The 21,893-nt window shown below is 41.2% G+C and overlaps 1 protein-coding gene across 6 annotated transcripts in view; it reads right to left on the bottom strand.

Annotated features, from left to right (window-relative positions):
- Positions 1 to 21,893, bottom strand: part of Snrk (SNF related kinase) — a 55,433-nt gene that overhangs the window by 17,520 nt on the left and 16,020 nt on the right. For 5 of the 6 annotated variants that reach the window (XM_028890439.2, XM_028890438.2, XM_028890440.2 and 2 more), the window contains one exon: positions 19,270 to 19,964. The exons of the other annotated variant lie outside the window; for it this stretch is intronic. In XM_028890439.2, the coding sequence (XP_028746272.1) occupies positions 19,270 to 19,858 (589 nt within the window). In that variant the 5' untranslated portion in view covers positions 19,859 to 19,964. The remainder of the gene's footprint in view (positions 1 to 19,269; positions 19,965 to 21,893) is intronic. 6 annotated transcript variants of the gene reach the window in all.

Raw genomic sequence — 21,893 nt, 5'->3', positions numbered from 1 at the left:
TATATCCCCATGAAGCTGCTATGGGCAGTGAAAGGATAAACACTGAAACCTTGCTAAGTGTTTAACACAAATGTTCAAAGGCACCCTTACTCATCAATAGCAGGAACTATCCTGGGCACAGTAGAGGCAGAGATAAGTGACTCTTTGTCTTGACAAGATTCTCATCAGACATGGAGATATAGAGTTTGGAGTTTGCCCAGCTGGTTTTTGGTCTTGCTTTGGTCCAGTATTTCCTCACTATGCTCCCTTCCCTGTGTTTTGGAATGGTAATGTAGATCCTGTGCTATTATATGTTGGCAGTATGTGATCTGCTTTTTAATTTTGATTTTACAGGAGATTACAGTTAAGAGATTAAAGGAATCTCAGAAGAGACTTTGAACTTTAGAGTTTTAAACATTGTTGAGACTATGATAGACTATCAAGGACTTTTGAAGTTGGACTAAATGCATTTTGCGTATGATATTGTTACAAGCTTATGGGGGCCAGGGAGTGGAATGTGGTCGTCTGAATGTAACTGGCTCCCATAGTCTCATTGAGAGTGGCACTATTAAGAGGTGTTGCTTTGTTGGAGTGGGTATGGCCTTGTTGGAGGAAGTGTGTCACTGTGGTGGCGGGCTTTGAGGTTTCCTATGCTCAGGATGCTGCCCAGTGTCTCAGCCAACTTCCTGTTGCCTGCAAGATGTAGGACCCTCAGCTCCTACTCCAGCACCACATCTGCCTACATGCTGCCATGCGCCACCCCAATTAAATGTTTTCCTTATTAGAGTTGCCATGGTCATGGTGTCTCTTCACAGCAACAGAAACCCTAACTAAGACAGGAACTACAGCAGGGCAGGAACCTGGAGGCAGGAGCTGATACAGAGGCCATAGAGGAAAGCTGCTTACTGGTTTGTTTTCACGGCTTGCTCAGTCTGCTTTCTTATAGAACCCAGGGCCACTAGCCTAGGGATGGCACCACCCACAATGGGCTGGGCCAGTCCCCATCAATCACTAATTAAAAAAATGCCTAAATGCTTGCCTATAGCTGATCTTATGGAGGCGTTTTCTTAATCGAGGTTCCCTCCTCTCAGATGACTTTAGTTTGTATCAAGCTGACATAAAATTATCCAGCACAGAGTCACTAAGTGTTGCAAATGGTAGGGCCACAAGAAGGAACACAGATGATGCCAGCACATGCTCCAGCTGCCAGACATGGGGCTATCAGATTTGTTTTGCCTGCTGGGTTCAGTCTTTGGTCCAATCTTTCCTTTTTCTCCTCCTACTCCTCCTTTTCAGACAGGGAATGTTCACCCTACACCACTGCATATTGAAAATATTTCACTTTCTTTTTTATTATACAGCGTTCATAGCTAAGAGACATTAGTCTCAAAGGAACTTTGAACCTCAGAAAAGTGTAGGGACTGATGTGACTATGGGGACTAAATACATCTTACATCAGAGATGGTCATGAGTCTTTGGCTTAAATCTGGACTGTTCCCCACTGGCTCATGCTCTGAGCACTTATAGCTTATGGTGCTATTTTGAAGGCTGTGGCACCTTTAGGGGGTTAAGCTGGAAAAAGTAAGTCAGCAGGAACAGGCCTTCGAGGGTTACACCTGGCCCCGCTTCTAGGCTTTACTCTCTCTGCTCCTGACCTTCACCACTGTGAGCAGCTCTGCTGTACACTCCCACCAGAGAGCTGCTAGGCCATACCTTCCCTGGTATGACGTAATGAAATGCCTGCCCTGCAACCATGACCTAAAACAAACCTTTCCTCATTTGAGTTGCTTCTTTCAGGTCATCTGATCACGGTGCTGAAAAAAGCTTATTAGGTCCCCTGGAACAGATGCCTAGCATGAAGGCCACTAAAGATGACACCAGGAAAATTACCTTTCACAAGTTGGAGAGGGAAGTGACATTATCTTAATAAAAATTCATTTCAGTCCTATTTTATTTTTTCATTAAAAATTTTAATTCCTCTATAAACTTTCAAGATGTAGCTGACAGCCTGAGCCTGAGGTGTTGGTACTGCAAGGACCTACCATCCAGGCCCAGACTGTCGGAAAGTGGGACACAGAGGAGAAACACCACACTGCCTTCATTTAAATAAATAAATAAATAATTCATTAATGGGATTTTGTGCAGATATGTTAACAAACAGCAAGCATCTATAAAACCAAATAAAGATATTACTACTTCAAGTGGCATTTTGATTTCAGACCCAACTATAAAGGCTCTTAGCTAACAAAAACAGAAAAATAAATACTCACTTAGTAAATGTAAACAGTCTTTCACTTCATGGTAACACATGAAGAAGTGGACAGATCCAAAGTCTGATGTTACAGAGTATGGGAATCACTGGCTGCTCTTAGAACTAGAAATATGGTTCCCAAATGAGTTCTGCAGTCTCCCCTACTTATACACAGGAGGATTATTTATCACAATACAGCTGAACGATGCTGATTCTCAGGCTGGTATAGAGTTTATATTAGAAACTCTTTTTAGGCAGGCTACCAAAAGATCAAAATGAAAAAAAAAAAAAAAAGAAAACAGACATAAGAACATGCCAATTTAAAAAATCATTTCTAAGTAAGTTATCTAAAATAAAGATTAGAAAGTAATAAAAAAATAGGAAGAATGAAAAGTTTCTGATAGAAACCGCTCTATTTTCCCTCAAGCTTTCTTTTAACAGAATTAGTCATGAGTCAATAAATAAACAGAACTGGAATGGTCCAAAACCACTGCTAACGAAACAGCAACACCTATAGCACCACCTACCGCTGCTAAGATGGCATTCTTTTCCTCCAAGAGCACTCACTAGCAACCGATATGTGACCAGCGCAAAGACACCCAGGACTATTTTCAGAAGTATGTGGACCCTGGGGACCCACAATAAACGCTGGGTCCCTTGTTTCCTGTGTGACAGTCTGCAACCTAATTGCCTGTGGTTTACCACACTGAATTCCTATTTACCCAGCAAGAACTACTGGTCTGTATCCAAAATCACCCAGAGCGCTGGTTACTAAAGACTCTTTCCTGCTCCAAACAAGGTCTGTGGTTAGTCCCAAGGATACCAGGGCTAGCACACAAATGAACTATCAGGTTACTTAACAGATTGCTAAGAGTGAGGCTGGGCCAAGGCTGCAGCTCAGGGATAGAGTACTTGCCAGGCATATGCAGAGCCCTGGGTTTGATGCCCAGCACTGAAGGGCAAACCCAGAGCAAAGCCCAAGAGGGTGGAGGAACCCAGACAGGTCTCTCACACATGCAGCAAGCTATTTCTGTCTCCTCAGTTTCAGCTATTCTCTAGTCTGAAGCATGATTTCAAGGGAAAATGCCCTTCCTTTAAGAGAGCCAAAAGGAATCTGATCATCCCAGCCTACTTCTCCACACTTCCTTTCCATTGAGACCTGAATGCATCTAAATGTCCCTAGAAACTAAAAATCAGTGCTACCTGAATTAAGTTATGGACTTTGCCCCAAATTGTCCCCATCTGCAGCCCGGCCTCATCCATGGCACTTCTATACTGTGTCTAAGCTTAAGGAAACAACATTGACCACTACTCTACAGGTCTTATGACTCCCAAGTCAAGAACACAATTCTGCCATGTGCTTAAATTCTCAAAGAGCTCCCCCTACAGCCCCCACCTTCCCTGAGGTCCCTCACGTTGCCCTCTAGCTTGGAGACCTACCACCAGGAAATATCAGCTTTGGGTTGTCATTAGAGTTTTCACCATTGTGCAGAGGTCTCTGAATATAGAACACATCTCCTGGACCCAGCTGAGCAGGCTACTAGGGTGAACTTAAGACCATGGAGAACACAGCTCTGCAAGTACTGTGGAAAAGGAAGCCCCAGACTGCAAGGTCAGGCAGTGCTTATTCCTAGCTTCCAAAAAACAAACTGAAGAGGGCCAGGCGGTGGTGGAGCACGCCTTTAATCCCAGAACTTGGGAGGCAGAGGCAGGCAGATCTCTGTGAGTTCGAGGACAGCCTGAGCTACAGAGTGAGATCCTGGACAGGCACCAAAACTAGACAGAGAAACCCTGTCTCGAAAAACAAAACAAACAAACAAACCCAAAGACAGGAAGGAGTCTAAGAGGCCTGCAGCGAATGTAGAGGGTGATCAGAGAAGACCACGTCAAGTGTGCTTTAGTCAGCTGTGTACCACCTTGTACAAACTTGTCTGCTCAAGTCAAAATGGAAAAGTTCAAGAGGCCAGAGAGTTACCAGCCACACTGTAAGCTTACACACACACACACACACACACACACACACACACACACACACACACACACACACACACCTATACCCCGCAGGCAGCAGACAACAACTCAATATTCCTTCATATCCCACTTTACAAACCTAGCACCATCAGAAACAACTTTCATAAATGAAGGTGAGATGGACAGCTAGGCTATTCCTTCCTTTCAGCACGGCTTCCTGCGAGGAGCACATCTGCCAGGGCGAGAGCCATCTTACCAACTCACAGAGCTTTGTGAGCCGACTCATTCTTCCACCACTTCTCTGGTAACTTCTTGGGGATATCAGCTGCCTCTGACTACAGAGCAGGACTCGGGGTAGGGAGTGACATTCTTTACAGGAATGAAAGGGTTGTGAAGAAGGCAGTCTCAACATAGTCTGTATTCTTGGAGACAGGGAGTCTCCATGTGTGATGGAGTAATCTGTAGGATCCCCTTAAGGGACTCACAGATCAATCTCTCTATAATAATAGAAGAATTATTTCAATTTTTAATGCAAGTAATTGCTTCAAAGATTAAGAAAACTCATATGATAAACCCAGCTGTGTTCTACAAAAATATATAGCTGTCATAAAACATTTTTTTTTTAAATCCAGGACTATTGACCAACTTTGTATGTATGTATACATATGAATGTGTGTCTATGTCTGTGTGCGTATGGGTGTGTAATATCTTAAAACTACCATGTGGAGGGAACTGATCCCATGCTCATTAACCAGGGAAGCAGTCAGGCAATGCTGGTGGCTGCTTTGACTACTCCTATTCCCCTCTTCAGGAGAGAGTCGCATGTTCTTGGTGAAGGGGACACCATAGCTAGAGCAAACACAGGAAGCTACCCAGCTACATTACCAGACAAAGTCCACCTGAATGCCTTGATTACTTCAAATTCTCTACCTAATCAGAATAACCCCTCAAGATATTTCTAAAGACTATAGTGAAGAATTCAGTTAAAAATTCATACTTTTACAAAATTAGACCTTTTTGATGACTACCTCCCTTTTACAAGCTCCAGAGGAGAATATCTAGCTACCACTCGATACTAATGTAATACTGATTTCACGAGTCTAAGAAGTCTGTATCATCACAGTAAAAAAAAAAAAAAAAAAAAAAAAAGCATGGAGACAAGGGCATAGGCACAGTAACACACAGAGAGTGTGCTTTTTCATGATGTGTCAGTGTGGATGCTCCTTCAAAAAGATACCCACTGGAGAATGCTGTCAGGACACAGTGACTTCAAATCTGGTTCCAGGTAGTAACTAAACACTTCAACCCCCCACAAGTGCTGTGCAATACAACCAGTGTGACTCTGAACACAAAGTAGAAACATTTCAAGTCAGTACAAATGTGGTCTAATTCCGTTTGTCTGGTTAGTACAACACAACTCGGGTACACATTATTGGCACCTGACAAACTTGGGAGTCTGTGCAAACTTGATGCTGTGGTTTAACAGGTGGCGTCTGCTTCTGTTGAACTGTACTCTGCATAAAAGCTAAGGTGTGGCTCGAGATGGCTGAAAAGCCAGTGAAGTATCAGCTGCAGAAATCCTTTACATGGAAACACTCAGCTGAGACAAATAGGCTTCCTTTACAAGTCACAAGTGTTAAACAAAATGAAGCTTGGGAAAACTGAAGCAGCCTTTAAAAAGGACACAGCATTGCCCTAGAAAACTTATAATGTTAAAGTCACCAGAAGACAAATTCCTTGTTTGAAGAGAAAGAAAAATAAACTTAAAAATAACCATGTATTACAAGAGTCACACATCAATGTATTCACTCTTGAAATGGTTCTTTGGGTCAATTCTCCACACCTGACACCTTAACTAGACACGTGGCATACAAATGTACATTGTTTGTTTATTCAAAAAACAATCTATATGTCTTTCTAGAAATTATAGCAAATATATAACCTGGTTGACTCCTTCAGATTGCGTCTTCATATGAAAAATTTAGCTAGAGAGCTCTTTCAAAAATAACCACCTACTTCTTGGTTGTAAAGTGAACATTTACTGTTCTCTGATTATGAAAGTAAAGAATATTTATTGCCAGTAAGATAGACCTACTGGCAGCCTGTTGGGAGGCCCCCAAGCTCATTTATGTCATAGACAATCCTGAATACTAGCCTATTAAAGATACTATAATGCTCGTCATTCCCCCCAAGTTCTTTAAGGTGTAATTTACACACATGCCAATTCACCATTTATAAGGTACATTCATCAAGTTCTGACAAATGTAGTTACATAACCATACCAGTCAGGTGGGACAGCAGCTTCACTGAATCACCCCGCACAGTTCCTTTGTGCTACCCTGTGGTCAACCCCTGCCCAAAATGCAACCCCACGGTCTATTTTGTGTCCTCTCAGCTTTGCAGGCGTGTGGTTTCTTTAGAGCATGAGACTCCTGATCAGGAGCACTCCACTGCATAGCTATTCTACATTTATCTCAGCCTGTAGCAACTGTGAATAATACAGCTAAAGGCATTGGTTTTGCTCACAGGCTTTGGAGGGCAGTGTTGGAGACTGAACCCAGGGCAAGCACTACCACTGAGCCACATCCCCAGCTGTTTGCAGACGATCATATTAACATCAATGCTCACTTGACTTGAGTAAGGCCCAAGAGTCTGTTTGCTGGGTGCTTGCTAGGTGAGTGTAGACTATTAATGTGAGATAGTTCCACCAGAAATGTGCCAGAGTTTGGGTTGTTCCATTCAAGTCAACTCAAGCTGAGCTTGAGTATTCCTGTCACTTCTTGCTATTATCAGTTTAAAAAATGACAGCCATCCTAACAGGTGTGGTTTTCAGCTTGCATTCCCTGAGCGGCCAATGGGACAGACAGAGTGCCTAGGTGTGTTCACTTGGCATCTCCTCTTCCTTGGTGAGCTGTCTATACAAGTCTCTGGTCTTTTTTATTTATTTATTTTTTTGGAGACAGGGTTTCTCTGTGTATCCCTGGCTATCCTGGAACTCACTCTGTAGATCAGGCTGGCCTTGAACTCAGATCTGCCTGCTTTGCCTCCCGAGTGCTGGGATTAAAGGTGGTGCCTTTGGCCCATTTTTAAGCTTGGCTGCCTTTTATCACTGAGTTGTTTTTTGCTGTTATAGTGTTTTGAGACAGAATGTTGCTGTATAGCCCAGGCTAGCCTCCAGCTCATGATCCTCCTGCTTCAGGCACCATGCCCAACTACCACTAGCTGAGAATGTTTAATACATTCTGGAAACAAGTTCTTTATCAGATAAGTGATTTGTAAGTATTTTCTCTCAGCTTATGACTCAATATCATTTAAAAAGCTGGAGTAAATTTTAATGAAATCCGGTTTATATTTTTCTTTTATGGATCATGTTTTTTTGTTGTGACATCTAAAACACCTTTAGCTAAGCTAAGATTACAAAGAATGCCATGTTTTCTTCTAGTTCTCTAGACTTACATTTGACCTATGAGGCAAGGTGAGCTTATACAAATGGTGTAAAATACTATCTGAACCCTCTTTCATTGTTTGCAACCATACTGAAAAATTGTCTTTCTCTACTGAATCACACTGGCACCTTTTCCTCTGAGAAGTAGCTGACTATATATGTGTATTATTTATGGACTTTCCACTCTGTTTTTTCATTATATTTATTCTTCACAATCTTGATCACTATAGTTTCATATTACATCCTGAATACTACAATCACTTGTAAGATTAAACATTTTCTTCTACAGTGCCTACTTACATAAGTTGTTTAATGAGACTCTATCTGCTCAGAAAGGCCAAGCTCCAATTTCCCCCTCAAGTCTTCATATGCAGACCCTTAGCTGAACTAGGATTCATCTGACAGATGCATAGCAAGGGTCTGGTATCTCCCCAGTACACTGTCCTTCCAGTCAGCTGCTGCAGGACATTTGATCACACTGTGCAGAAAGGCACTTCTGATTGGTTTAATAAAGAGCTAAATGGCCAACAGCTAGGCAGGAGAGAATAGGTAGACCTTCTGGGGAAAGAGGAACTCTGAGAAGAAGAGAGGTGGAGAGAGATGCAAAACAAGTCAGACACACAGAATGGGAGAGGTAAAAATCCACGTGGCAAAACACAGATTAACAGAAACAGGTTAATTTTTTAAAAAGATTTATGTATGTATGTATGTATGTATGTATGTATGTATACAGTATTCTGCCTACACACCAGAAGAGGGCACCAGATCAAATTACAGATGGTTGTGAGCCACCATGTGGTTGCTGGGAATTGAACTCAGGACCTCGGGATGAACAACAGCCAGTGCTCTTAACCTCTGAGCCATCTCTCCAGCCCAGAAACAAGTTAATTTAAGTTGTAAGAGCTAGTTGGGAACAAGCCTAAGCTAAAGGCCAAGCTTTCATAATTAGTAATAAGTCTCTATGTCATTACTGGGGAGCTGGCAGTCACAAAGAAAGTCCAACTACATTTGGCATCCAACGTGTGGCACGAGAATACAGAAGACGTCACGCCAGCCAGCGCTGCAGTCACCACCTGGGCCTCTCCACAAGCACTCACTACAGTTGGCTGATAATCACGGGGACTCTGAAAAGCGGGCTCAGCAACTTCCCAGAGTTGGGATGGTTAGGTGTGGCTATCACTGGTGCCATGAACCTGAAGGGGGCAGAGTGCCAGCACCATGTACTAAGCAAAGCAGCACAGCAGGTAGCCTAGCCATAGCTTAGCAGTTGAAGGCTTGGCTCATGTGGTCAAAGAATGCTGCAGATGCTTAGTAAACCCAGGTCCCCACTGAAAAAAACCTCTAAACAGGTGCAGTATGCTTAAAAATGTCCTTAGATGCTGAAGAAAGAAAAGAAATTGGGTATAGACAGTCATAGAAAAATAAACATTTTATAAATAATAAAGTAAAATCTTTAAAGAAAGAGTAAAGTAATATAAAAATAAGCTACAATAAGCCACGTAAGGATAGGAAATACACAGGTCGTCTGGATCCTGTATGGTGCTTTGACGACTTGGAATTTTTTAAATGCTAATGAACAAAAACCAGCAGTTGCTGAGAGATACTAGATTATGCGGGGGGGGACCACTAAATTAGATCAGCTTATATATTTTAAGAATGTCTTAACTTCTGAGTGGAAGTCAGAAAATGTGTTACATTGGGGAAGAGATTATGCCTTTGTTTTCACAGGAAACAAAGAGCTATGGATTCCTTCAAAATTAATAAAGACCAGATTTGATCTTGGCCACAGACATGAAGGAAGAAACCAAGAAAAACTACAAGACAGGTGACATATAAGCTGATCCTTTGACATGGGAACAGCTCTAAGACTGAATGAGACAAGATAAATCTTGTTAACTACAGAGTCTTCATGACTTGTTATTACATGTCATCCTTTCATATTGCATGGCTGGAAATTTATATTATAGTTTGGTTATGCAGTCTAAACAGACTTATATAGTTGACAGATGCCTCTTACCTGCTCACACATAGAACAAAAAATTATCTTTAGCTGATTTGTACACACTGTACATTCCATACTTGTATTAATGCAGATGTGTATTTTTTTTTTTCAGAAAAAAAGACCAGACACCAATGAAGACAAGTAGCCTAGGTGATCCAGCCTCTCAGAATGCTTCTGTTGCAGTTTCCTCAAAAATCTGCATCCAGAACAACTTCAAATCTGCTAGCTGAGATGGTCCAGCCTCACAGACTATGCTAGCCAGAACTTCGGACAAGACCTACACTTTCCTATCACACAGAGACTGAACAAAAGACAATACAGCTAGCTCTCCTAGGACTTGACTATTATCTCAATTTTCTCCGAGTTCCCTAAAGATGCTGTCGTCCCCAGACAACAGGAAGTAATTTTAAGAACACAATGCCCACATTCCCAAGAGGTAGAGTGGGTGGTTCAGGTTGTTCCGTGGGAGTTTACCATTTTTTTGCGGGGAGGGGTTGGTTTCAAGTTATTACTAGTCATGGCCAGGGAAAAAAACTAAGCAAAGGAGATTAGATTCAGGGATCTCTTTCTGGAAAGAAAATAGGGGGATATAGGAATGATAGAATAAAAGTGTAAATTTTTTAATCTACTTTTAAACTTGAAATCAACTATTAATCTCAAATATTTACATTGGATGGATTTTTTTTATACTGACACAAATTTAAGATTTTTTTGTTAGAAAAATACTGCATTTATGTTTCTACTCTTGTTTAAGGTATTTTTGTATATTGATACAAATTTAAGGTTATTTTTGTTAGAATATACTATAGATATGCTTCTACTCTTGTTTAAGGTAGTATACTTATGCAGCTCATTTAAAAATGTAATGTAAGGCGTGGTGGCGCACGCCTTTAATCCCAGCACTCGGGAAGCAGAGGCAGGCGGATCTCTGTGAGTCGAGCAGCTGGTACAAGTGAGCTCAGAAAGGCGCAAAGCTACACAGAGAAACCCTGTCTGAAAAAAAAAAAAAAAAAAAAAAAAAAAAAAAAAAAATGTAATGTAAAGTTCTAGTCCTTGAAAGCTATTTAGGATAATAAGAAATTCAGGTTAGTAGTTAGTTATCTATAACAATCAAATCTGTGGCCATGTTAGGTATGTTTTCAAGGTCAAATAGAGATATATTTTAGATAGATGGTCTTCGAACACTTCAGAGACCTACAGAATATGGCACTTCAAATGTTTTAATTTAATTGTTCTAACCACTAAATTCTTTGTTTCACAAGCCAGTTTTTCTTTGTCAAATTTTCTTTGTCAAAAGGCTTACATTTCATACATAAATATAGCTTAAAAAACCAACAGAAAACACAGTCCCACTCTTACAATCTCACACTCAGAAAGCTGAGACAGGATGGTTTTGAGCTGGAGGTCAGCCTGGACTACATACCAAACCATCTCAACAAAGGCGTGTGTGTGTGTGTGTGTGTGTGTGTATGTGTGTGTGTGTGTGTTGAGCATGGGACCCGGAATAAAACTGAGTCCATTCTGCATCTAAGTTAAAATGGCTGCTGCCTGCCTCTTCTGAAATGCTTCTGAAGTTCTGGCCTGCCCCGTGTCCACACGGATATGGAATAGAAAGATGGGGTGCAGAGGTTATGATCTTTAACTTCTGAACCTCACTTCCATCTCTTGAGTGCTGGGATTCCAGAGTGCCTTGTCAGGACAAAATCCAGTTTTACATAGTACTGGGGGTTGAACCCAGGGCCTTGTGCATGTTAGGCAAGTGCTCTACCAACTAAGCTACATTTTTTTTAAACATAAAGACTAGTCAAGTATGAAATAAATACCAGCGCTTTCATTTTTTAGTTTACATTTTTTAAAGGGGAAGAAAGATACCAGCTTTAAAAGCTGACCTAGTATGCCTATGTAAACACCCTTCTGAAAGTTAAATATAACTAAAACCAACATGTGGGAAAACATGTGTGCAAAGGTCCCAGACTCACCCTTTCTCCCCATTTTCCCATGGCAGCCAACATTGTAGAAATTCCCTTGAGGGCAGGTTTCCAAAGTAGAGAGCACCTCAGATAATCTTTCTCCCACAGCCAGAGGCAGCCAGGAAGTAAGGCCAAATGTCCCCATGGGACAGCAGCCACAGCACAGAGCAAGGCATTCTGGGACTCTCCAAAAGAGGAAGTACTGAGGCAGTTACATCAGTGGTCTTGAGGGCTTTTGTGTCAGGAACTGCAGGAGGTAACAGAGCCCAGAGAGCTGGTCATGCAGGGGTCTCCACCTATGGGGAAGGGCCTCACAGGCCTGGTGACATATATTCAGGAGAATCCTAGACAAGACTATTCTGTTCCAGGCAAAGGAACAGGAGACGAGAAAGTCCACAGACATACCCAGGCCCAGAGTATGATCAACAGCAGTGACTACAGCAGATCCAATCAGAACCACCTAATAGAGAGAGTGCGTGCGTGTGTCAGGAAGGGACAGGAAACCAATCCTGAGAGTTGTGCTGACCACTCTACAGTTCAGGGTGGCCTGTGATTCACTATGCAGCCTAGGTTAGCCTTGAATTCACCACAGTCCTGTCTCAGCTTCCCTAGTGCTAGGAATTACAGGCATGAGCCATGATGCCCAGAAGCAGTCTGGTTTTGTTTCTGACTAAAAGATAAAAGTCTCTAAGCAATGCCCAGGATCTAACAGATTTTACAAGAAATGGATCACACTGTTTTCACATGATTAGTGGTTGTCTGAAACTACAGCCTCAACCCAGATCCAGGAATCCCTCCATGGGAATACTTGCCTTAAGCAACAGATCATACAGAGGCTCAGTGAGAGACTCTGTCCCAAGAATAAGGTGGAGAGAGTGGGCATCTTTTACTGCTGCACAGACCCCATGGTGTGGGTGGTGTATCTCCCCACTAGAGGACTTATGGGTCTGTGTGAGCATAGCTATTTTCTCCGGGGCACACCAGGAGTAACTACAGAGCTGCATGGTTAAGTATACATGTTTTCTAAGAAGCTGCCATAATTTCCTAAGTCTGGTTGTATTAGTGATTCTTCCATGATCCTGGTTACTACTTTTTTCCAGGTTAGTTGTTCTAGGCCCCCTGCCTTTCCCTACAGACTTAAGATATCTCAATATGTAAAGTGCTGTGTGGCATCTGCTGAGAGCTATGCTGACCTGATCACTGTGGACAGGGTGAACATCTACATTGCACTCCCCAGTCAGTGAATGGAGCATGCTCTTCACTTACTCAGATCTTTGGTTTTTCCCATTAGCATTTCATCACTTTCAGTTAGACATGTTGACACACACACATGCCTATGTATTTCATTATAAATACTACTATTTTAAATTTTGACCTCCATGTATTGTTTTATGGAACTGTAGATTTCTATGATTTTTAAGTCCTGTAAGCTGAACTCATTTATTAGTAATTTTTCCATAGACTTTTGAGATTTTCTAGGTAGTTAACCATGTCAACTACAAGTAGAGACAGTTTTATTTCTTGCTTCCCACTATGCTTTGGGACACTGTTAGGAAGAGCAGTTAGACACCCATGCCTTGTTTCTGAAGACAGGAACAGAGCATTCAGCCCTCACAGCAAAGGACCACAATGCACAGGGCTCTGGCTGAGGTTGCTCCTGGCTGTATCACAGTTTACAGACAGCATGTAAAGCCAGTACTTAGATACAGGATGGAGCACAGATTTAGGAAGAATTCTACCTTTTGTTTATTAGTATGTATGAGTAAACACATTCATGATGGGATGATCATCATTAAATGCAGAGCCATGAATATAAGAAACACTGCAGATTATACATACACAGGTATTTTCCCCCAAAAGAGCTACATGCTTAATCTGAAGCTAAACTTTTGAATTATATTAATTTAAAGCCATGCTTAAAGTAATTTAGATTTCATTCTATTTACTCCACACCTGGTCATAATAAATTAATGCAGAGACTAGTTATTTTGTTTTTGAGATATTTGTCCATAAACTTGGAAACATATAATATAGAGGTTTTTGTTGTAGAATATTAGTTTAAGATGCGTTACATTCATTTATGCCGTGGAATATTTGTAATGCTGCAAAGATGTGTTGTATTCTTTCATGTTACATTTGTTTAACTATGTAAAGCTGTGTTACTTTGCCTGCCTAAAACATCTGATTGGTCTAATAAAGACCTGAATGCCCAAAAGCTAGACAGAAGAGAGAAACAGGCAGGGCTGCTAGGTAGAGAGACTAAACAGAGGAGAAATCTAGGCTAGAAAGTAGAGGAGGATCAAGAAAAGGAGGAGAGGGAGACACAGGGGCTAGCCAGCCAGCCAGCCACTGAGTAAGAATGATTACAGAATAAAGAAAGGTAAAAGGCCCAGAGACAAAATGTAGTTAAAGAGAAATGGGATAATTTAAGTTAGAAAAGCTGGCTCTAAAAAAGCCAAGCTAAGGTTGAGCATTCAAAAGTAAGAATAAGTCTCCATGTATTTCCTTGGGAGTTGGGTGGCAGGTCTCCAAAGAGTTTAAAAAAAAAAAACAAAAAACAACTACAAGTTTTCAGAACAAGAAATGTAAAATCCCAGGAAGACTCCAAACCTCAAAAGAGATTTTAAAAAGTCTCAATGCCAATTTTAATTTTAACTTGAAACTTTTATTAGAGATAATGAGAAGTCCTATGCAATGTCAGAGTTTCACAGCTTGGAGTTCTAAAACTTGAAAGCACAGTTTAAAGAGTAAGTGCTTTCCTAGCACTGTTTGGGGAAATAAAAAAGTGTATCCAGAAATCCCTGTGAAGCCCCACTCCCATACTCCAGCAGCCAGGCCCCTCCTCCCCATTAATCCTAGTGTACCCCTGCCTGTTCTTCCACAGGGTAACCCACTCTCCACTGCTGCCCTGCAACCTCCCCACAGTTCTCCCAAGACTTCAACAAGATTTCAGAGCTTTCCTGAACACCATCATTTTCTTTCCTCTACAACAAGAAGTCACCTTGACACTGCGGTCGGGAAGCCCAGAGGTGAGAGGAACATTAGTTTTCAGAATGTGATCTAGTCAGTCCTTGACCCCACCCCCCACATTCCCTAGACTTGGGAGATAAGGGGCTGTAGGTGGGATCCAATGAAGGAGGAATCCCAAATCCAGCTCACAGGACTTTCTATAGTGTTCCTTTCTAGAGTCTTACACTGGACACAGGAAGGAATTGAACCAAGTGATGGTGTTCTGATTTTTCTACCTTCCAACTACATAGGAGCCCTAGTAGACCTATGCTATAGGCAGGAGAAATGGACCGTGGGCACTGGCAAAAGAGGATGGCATCTAAAGGATATACCAAACCTGCCATACAGTAAGTCCAAAAACCAAGACTTCCCCCTTAGGTGCACAACCTGCTTTTCTCTATCCACTACAAGGAGACTCCAACACTAAGGAAACATATTCACAGGTAAGCTATTTGAAAACCTCAGAAACACAAGATACAAACAACTAACGTCCCCTCAAACCCAAGAAAAATGAGTGTAAGAAGAATCAGGGTCACAAAGCAGAAGAAAAACACCCAGATAAACCCACGTAACAGAGTGCTTACAGACAAGTGAAAACACAGCACAGCTGAGTAACAGAACCAGAGACAAGAAACAAAACCAGTCTCACACCAGACACCAGCTGGGCACTTTAGAAGCAAAAGGGTGGCAGAAAATATCTAAAAGTTAGGAGGAAAATTAATTAGAATGTGTTTCTATAACCAGCAAAAGTATCATTGTGAGTACATTTTTAGTAAGACAAAGATATGGAGAACCATTCACAAATCCCCATGAAAGGATTATGGAAAGAAAAGAAACAAAAAAATAAATAAATATCCAAGTGAAGGACAGGGAAGACAAGACATTTGTAAAAATAAGTAAAAAGTAACATTAAACAAACAGAAGCAACTCAAAATTCCACTACTAGTTTCTTAACTGCAAGGGAGGAGAAATAATATAGACAACGAGAAACTCTGGCGTTGAGAGTAAAAGCCAATGAAAAGGAAACAAAACAACAACTGGGAAAAGAAACCCCGGTAATCTAACCAAATGGGGAAAGATGACACATAAGAGAACAACAACAAAGAGTCAAGTCAATTCAAATATTCCAGCAATAACACAGACTAAATTCACCTCCTTAAAACACTCACAGACTATATGCAAAAGGAAAAGCTATATGTTACTAAAAGGATAGAAACTTAAACACCAATAACTAAGTACAGATGAATAAGCAGAACTGAGGTATAGTTGAGTAACCATACACACAAGTTGTTTTTATAATAGCAAAGGTGTAGCTCATCATGGGAAATAGACTTATAACTCAAACTTCACACAGCTTAAAAACAGCATGCACAAAGCGAAAGCTAATCCTAACAATTCACAGATGGAGTGGGAAATGCCATCATTCCTTTGGGAAAGACAGGCTACAGAGGAACAGATCACACAATGGACACCTTCATGTATAAAACTCTTCATGCACCCAAAACACAAACACTTTAATCACATAGGGAACTCTCAAGTAACCACTGTAAAAATTACTATGATCAAGCCAATGAGAAAAAAAAAAAAAAATCAAAAATATTCCCCAAAGCAAAACCCAATTGGGTATATTCATTAACTTCAATGAACTAAAATTAGGTATTAAAAACCAATAAGCTAAAAGGCAAATTTTATGCCCTTGAATTAAAAAAGAACTCATTCTAAATGGCTTTAATGCACAACAGGAAATCAAACAGTGGAACAATAGCCCCACAGTGAGATGCTTGGGAGGGCAGAGACTGCAGCAGAAGGCAGCACCAGTTTAATGCGTATCAGAAATGAAGGCACAAAAGAAGTTTCCAAGACACCATAAAAGAGGGGCAACTCAAGCCTGGAAAGTATCAGGGAAAGGAAAATTTACACAGAAAACAAAGGTGTAGCTAATAATTAAAACCAATCTGATTCCCTGACAAATAAAGTGAAAATGGAGCTAAGCCTTAAGGCAAAGAAACCCCGTACCACAAAGAACTGCAGAGCCCACGTCTGCACCCAGCAACACCTGCCATTTCACAGCGGCAGGTTTGCCTATGGTCATTTTGCCAAAACATCACTAATTTTGGCATAACAGATAGCATGTTAACAGGAAGAAAATGGTTGGTTCCTTTATGAAAGCAATTTTGTATTTATCCCTATCACATTGCACAGGGGCAGTTAAAACCAACACAAATAATAAAGATAAAGAAGTAACCTATGAACCCAAACCACTGCACACTTCACCAACACAAGGTAACCATCAGCCAGCTGGGGCAACATTCTCCCAAACATTTTCTTTTTGTTTAGGTTTTCTTAAGTTTCATTATGAGATATTTAGGATAGAAGAAGGAGGACAAAGAAGAGAGGAAGAGGAGGAGAAGGGGGAGAAGAGAATACACAATGAAAATGCCAGAGCATCAGTGTAGAAATGCCCAATACCAAGTAGAACAGAAATACAAAACTTCCCGTGTTCATTCTGTGGTATGTGCATGGCATTCAACACACGCCATCACATTGTGCTTTACACAGTTTGCCTTCTGACCTTACAGACACTTAAGGAAAGCCATCACTATGACATACGTGCTGCATTTTCACCAACCTACAAAACTCAGTGGAATACTGAAAAATTTATTCAGCAGTAATGTAATCATACTTCTTGAGTGGGGTGGGATATGCCTGGGCCAGGCATGCACAAGGCTATGTTCCAAAGCCTCTCCCGTTGCACGCCCCACACCCTCCCAGACAGGGTTTCTCTGTGTAGCCCTGGCTGTTCTGGAACTTGCTCTGTAGACCAGGCTGACCTCAAACTCCAAGATCTGCCTGCCTCTGCCTCCCAAGTGCTGAGATTAAAGATATGTGCACCGGGCTGGAGAGATGGCTGAGAAGTTGAGAGCACTGACTGTTCTTCCAGAAGTCCTGAGTTCAATTCCTAGCAACCATATGGTGGCTCACAACCATCTGTAATGAGATCTGAGATCTGGCACCCCCTTCTGTATACATAATAAATAAATAAATAAACCTTTTTTTTAAAAAAAAAAAAGATAGGTGCACCATCGCCACCAGGCCAGTATTCCATCTTTGTGTGTGTGTGTGTGTGTGTGTGTGTGTGTGTGTGTGTGTGTGACGTGATGTGTACATCTTTCTTTACCAAGGTATTGCCAAACTGTCTTCTAAATTATGTAACAGTTCCTGATTTCACAACATATGACTTGGTGGAAAGCAGGAAGGCATCTTGCATATTTACATCCATGCTATTCTGTCAACCCAGCTTTATTTTCTGATTTAAATGGCTTTACTCACCAAAATCTTTGGCTAAAATACTCTAACAAAAGGCTGCAGTGAAACCTGGTTGGCTCTGAAGGGAGAGGCCAACCATGTCCCTTCTTTTCCAGAACACAACAGTCTAACAGGAAACTCCGTTGGTCGCCAGTGTGTTTTACTGTGACACAGGCAATCTAACATGTCAGCATGTCGTCGTCAGCACTTACCTCTTGTGTGCAGTTCACACTGTAACACTAGTCTATGAAGTTTGATGTCATGTGCATGTAATGTCAGAATACACTTCTCTGAGAGTAAATAAAATTTAAAGCTGACGACACCTTCAGTTCAACAAATTCTTTCAAGTCAAAACAATTTCTTGTATGACCTTCACAACTGATACAGTCCCAAGGGGGCAAAGCTGATGGAACCTGAAAAGCAGCAAGTGCTTCCACCACAGACAGGCGATTCTGTACAAGGGTACACAGGACGCTGGGGGAGAGGCAAGGGCAGCTGGGAATGCTACGGGCTGCTCCTACCCTAACCCTACAGAGACAGGCATGTGGCACAGCAGTTTCCCGTTCTGCCCTTCGTTTCTGTGGCACTGGGGCAAAGTTCCAATCTGAACAATGAGAAAGCAAACAAAATGGCGGCACAGGAAAGCTATCCATTTTACAAATGAAGAAGTAAGCAGGGAGGTCAGTTACGTATTCAGGGTCACAGTTAGCTTGAGTCCAATCTCTAATTCTTTTTTTTTTTTTTCCTTTTTTTTTTTTTTTTTTTTTTTTTTTTGAGACAGGGTTTCTCTGTGTAGCTTTGTGCCTTTCCTGGGACTCACTTGGTACCCAGGCTGGCCTCGAACTCACAGAGATCCGCCTGGCTCTGCCTCCCGAGTGCTGGGATTAAAGGCGTGCGCCACCACCGCCCGGCCAATCTCTAATTCTTAATACTGTAATATTTATGTTATTGCCCCAATGTGGGTGTGACATGATTGTTAAAGGACATTTGCAGGAAAAGGACAGCCAGGGCCACTGCCGGAAAACAATCTGAGAAGACAAGAAGGAAATGAATTTAGACTTTAAGAAAAAAGCTACAATGGGTGCCCTGAGAGGTTCCCTTCAATAATAATCTCATTATCTCTGTCTTGAAAATACTCTTAGACAGTTGCCCTAATAAGTTTGAAATAACCTACCTTTTGGCTTAGGAACACATGTAATTCATGAAACCAAATTTGTTAAGTAAAACACATATAATCAAAATTTTCTTTGGAATTATTTTCAGTTATAAACAACCAACTCAACCAGCTAACAGCAGCTGGCAGAGCCTCAGTGGGTGGCCCTGGGCAGTCACCTACCTACTGCAGGGGCGTCATACTCATCACCAAGCAGGATCTCCGGAGCAGAGTAGGCAAGAGATCCACAGCTTGTAGTGAGCTTTTTTCCTGGCTGGAATTTGTTGCTGAAGCCAAAGTCTGTCAACTTCACAAGACCTTGTTTTTCAAAAAAGACTACATTCTCTGGTTTTAAGTCTCTATGAACCACATGGAGTTTATGGCAGTAAGATATAGCATGAACTATTTGAGCAAAATACTTCTTGGCCAGCTCCTCATTAAGACCCTCCTCGTGTTTCATTATGTAGTCAAACATATCTCCTCCATCTCCAAGTTCTAGAATGAGATACAGCTTGGTCTGGGTGTCTATGACTTCATAAAGACGAACAATGTTTGGGTGTTGCACTAGCTTCATGCACCTCACTTCCTGGAACAGGTGACCAGTGGCTAGGGTGTCTAGCTTCGTCTTGTCAATAACTTTCACTGCCACTTTTTCTCCTGTAAACACATGCCTGGCAAGCTTAACCACGGCAAAATGACCTCGACCCAAGGTTTTATCCAGATCATATAATCCAGCAATTTTTCCATCATATCCTCGCTTGAACCCTGCCATGCTGGTGCAACAAAGGGAAAAATACTTAAAGTGCTTGAATTAGGTCTTCTCATATGAGCGTGTCTGCTGGGAATAAGGCCTTCATTATCATCATAGCAATGGATACCTGTAAAACAAGAGAGACAGTCAATACGTAGATTTTCTTTCTTTCTAATTATTTGTTTGTTTTATTTTGAAAGCCTTAAGTCAACTGAGATACAAAATGAATCATGGTCATTATTAAAAACCTATTTATATACTTAAGAGTTTACAATTCAAAACAGAGGTTGAGGAGTTAAGTACCACATTCCACAAACAAAAAGTAGCAGCTCATTGGAAGCATTGGAGTGGGGGTGAAGGGGCATCAGAAATAAGAAACTGGCAAGTTTGATAAGCTATGCTTAAACGATAAATATTACTCAGAAGTAAAATTCTATCAGTCTTTAAAAACACGGTGAGCATTCACAAGAAAGGGAAACATAGAATAAACATAGTCAGAAACCCAGCAACCGTTTCCTGTCATCCAGAGAATAGCCATACTTGCAGAAGTTGCACAAAGGCCCCTTTGGCACAGCCTTCTCTTACCTTCTGTCCGTGCATCTCCAAGTGATACCATGTAATCTGTGAGTATCTAAAGGTTTCTGAAGACCATTTTCTCCATCTCCCCAAATCTAAATCAATACTTACGCAAAGAGGACAATCAAAACTATCTTATTACATGTGAAATGCAACTTATTTCCCAAAATGTTTACCAAGCAACTATCTACTTCATGACAGCAGGGATTAGACAGTCCTTGAACATAGCAAGTACTTAATAAATAATTCTGGCTGGAGATCACTCACTCTTTGTGCCCATTACCATGAGAGTTTTCACACATAAACTGCCATGGCTGCTCATAGACCATCTAAGTCTCAAAGAGTGTTTGGTTTTAGAAGCCAATTTCATATCATGCTTAAAATTTTCAACCTTTCTAATACAAACCTCTAACATAGAAATATGTTCTTATAAAATGACCTTGACTCAGGAAAAAACAAATATATAAAATTATACCAGTTAAAATATCACTTTAAATCCTATAAGCTGAACCACCACTCTGGAAATGAGTACCAGAAGCCAGTGAAGAGTGTGCTGACCTCCTAGACAAGTTGTGGCCTACTAATGTGCACAAGTTACTTTGGTGAGCATGTTCCCAGCCGTGTGCTATAGAAGCAGACACACTATCTGCGCTGTTCAATGATAGAGGTGCACATAGCCTCAAACTAAAACTTAGGCACACTAGGAATGTAAAGCACTAGCATTACATTCCTTTATGTTTCAAAAGCCCATGCTTATTGAAATCCTACCACAGACATTTACAGAAGTGAGACTGTATTGTGTCACTGGTACCTGAGGTCAGATTGTTTCATTTTGAAGCCAAGGAAACTCAACATACTAGTGACAGGTGGTATTAAAGCTAAAATCCAACATAACTCAGATTTCAAAGCCCGTATTGGAAATCAACCCCAAAGTCGAGCATTGGAAGGCACTCTGCCACTGAGCTACATCCTCAGCTTTCAAGACCCACTCTTGATGAATCTGACAACTCCAGTCACATTATACTTGGGACACCAAGACAGTAAGCGTTTAAATCAATTATGAAAAAGACACATGGAATCATTATCATATTATCACACTTCCAAAATTACCCAAATCACTTACTTAGGGCCACCTTAAAAATTTACAGACAATAAACTTAACAGGCCAACAATAACATGATCACTAGCATGTTCCATATTTTAGAAGTCACTGTCACCACACTCAGCACCGCCATTCTGAATGAGCACTGCACAGCAGCTACATAGCAAGCTTTACATGATCCTTTCCCAGGTTCACAACTGCTTAAAGACAGGGACAACTCACTCTATTTTGAGGCACAAAAAAAAAAAAAAAAAAAAAAAGTTGACCTAGGCTGCAGGGCTAGGATAAGGAGGAGTTGGATTCAACAGGGCATCTGACACCTGTCAATGTTTTAAAACAACCTATTGTGCTGTTTCTCTGTAAACTGAATTAGTCCTG

The sequence above is a fragment of the Peromyscus leucopus genome, chromosome 7, assembly GCF_004664715.2.
Source record: "Peromyscus leucopus breed LL Stock chromosome 7, UCI_PerLeu_2.1, whole genome shotgun sequence".
Lineage (NCBI taxonomy): Eukaryota > Metazoa > Chordata > Mammalia > Rodentia > Cricetidae > Peromyscus > Peromyscus leucopus.
This window is presented reverse-complemented; position numbering and strand designations above follow the sequence as displayed.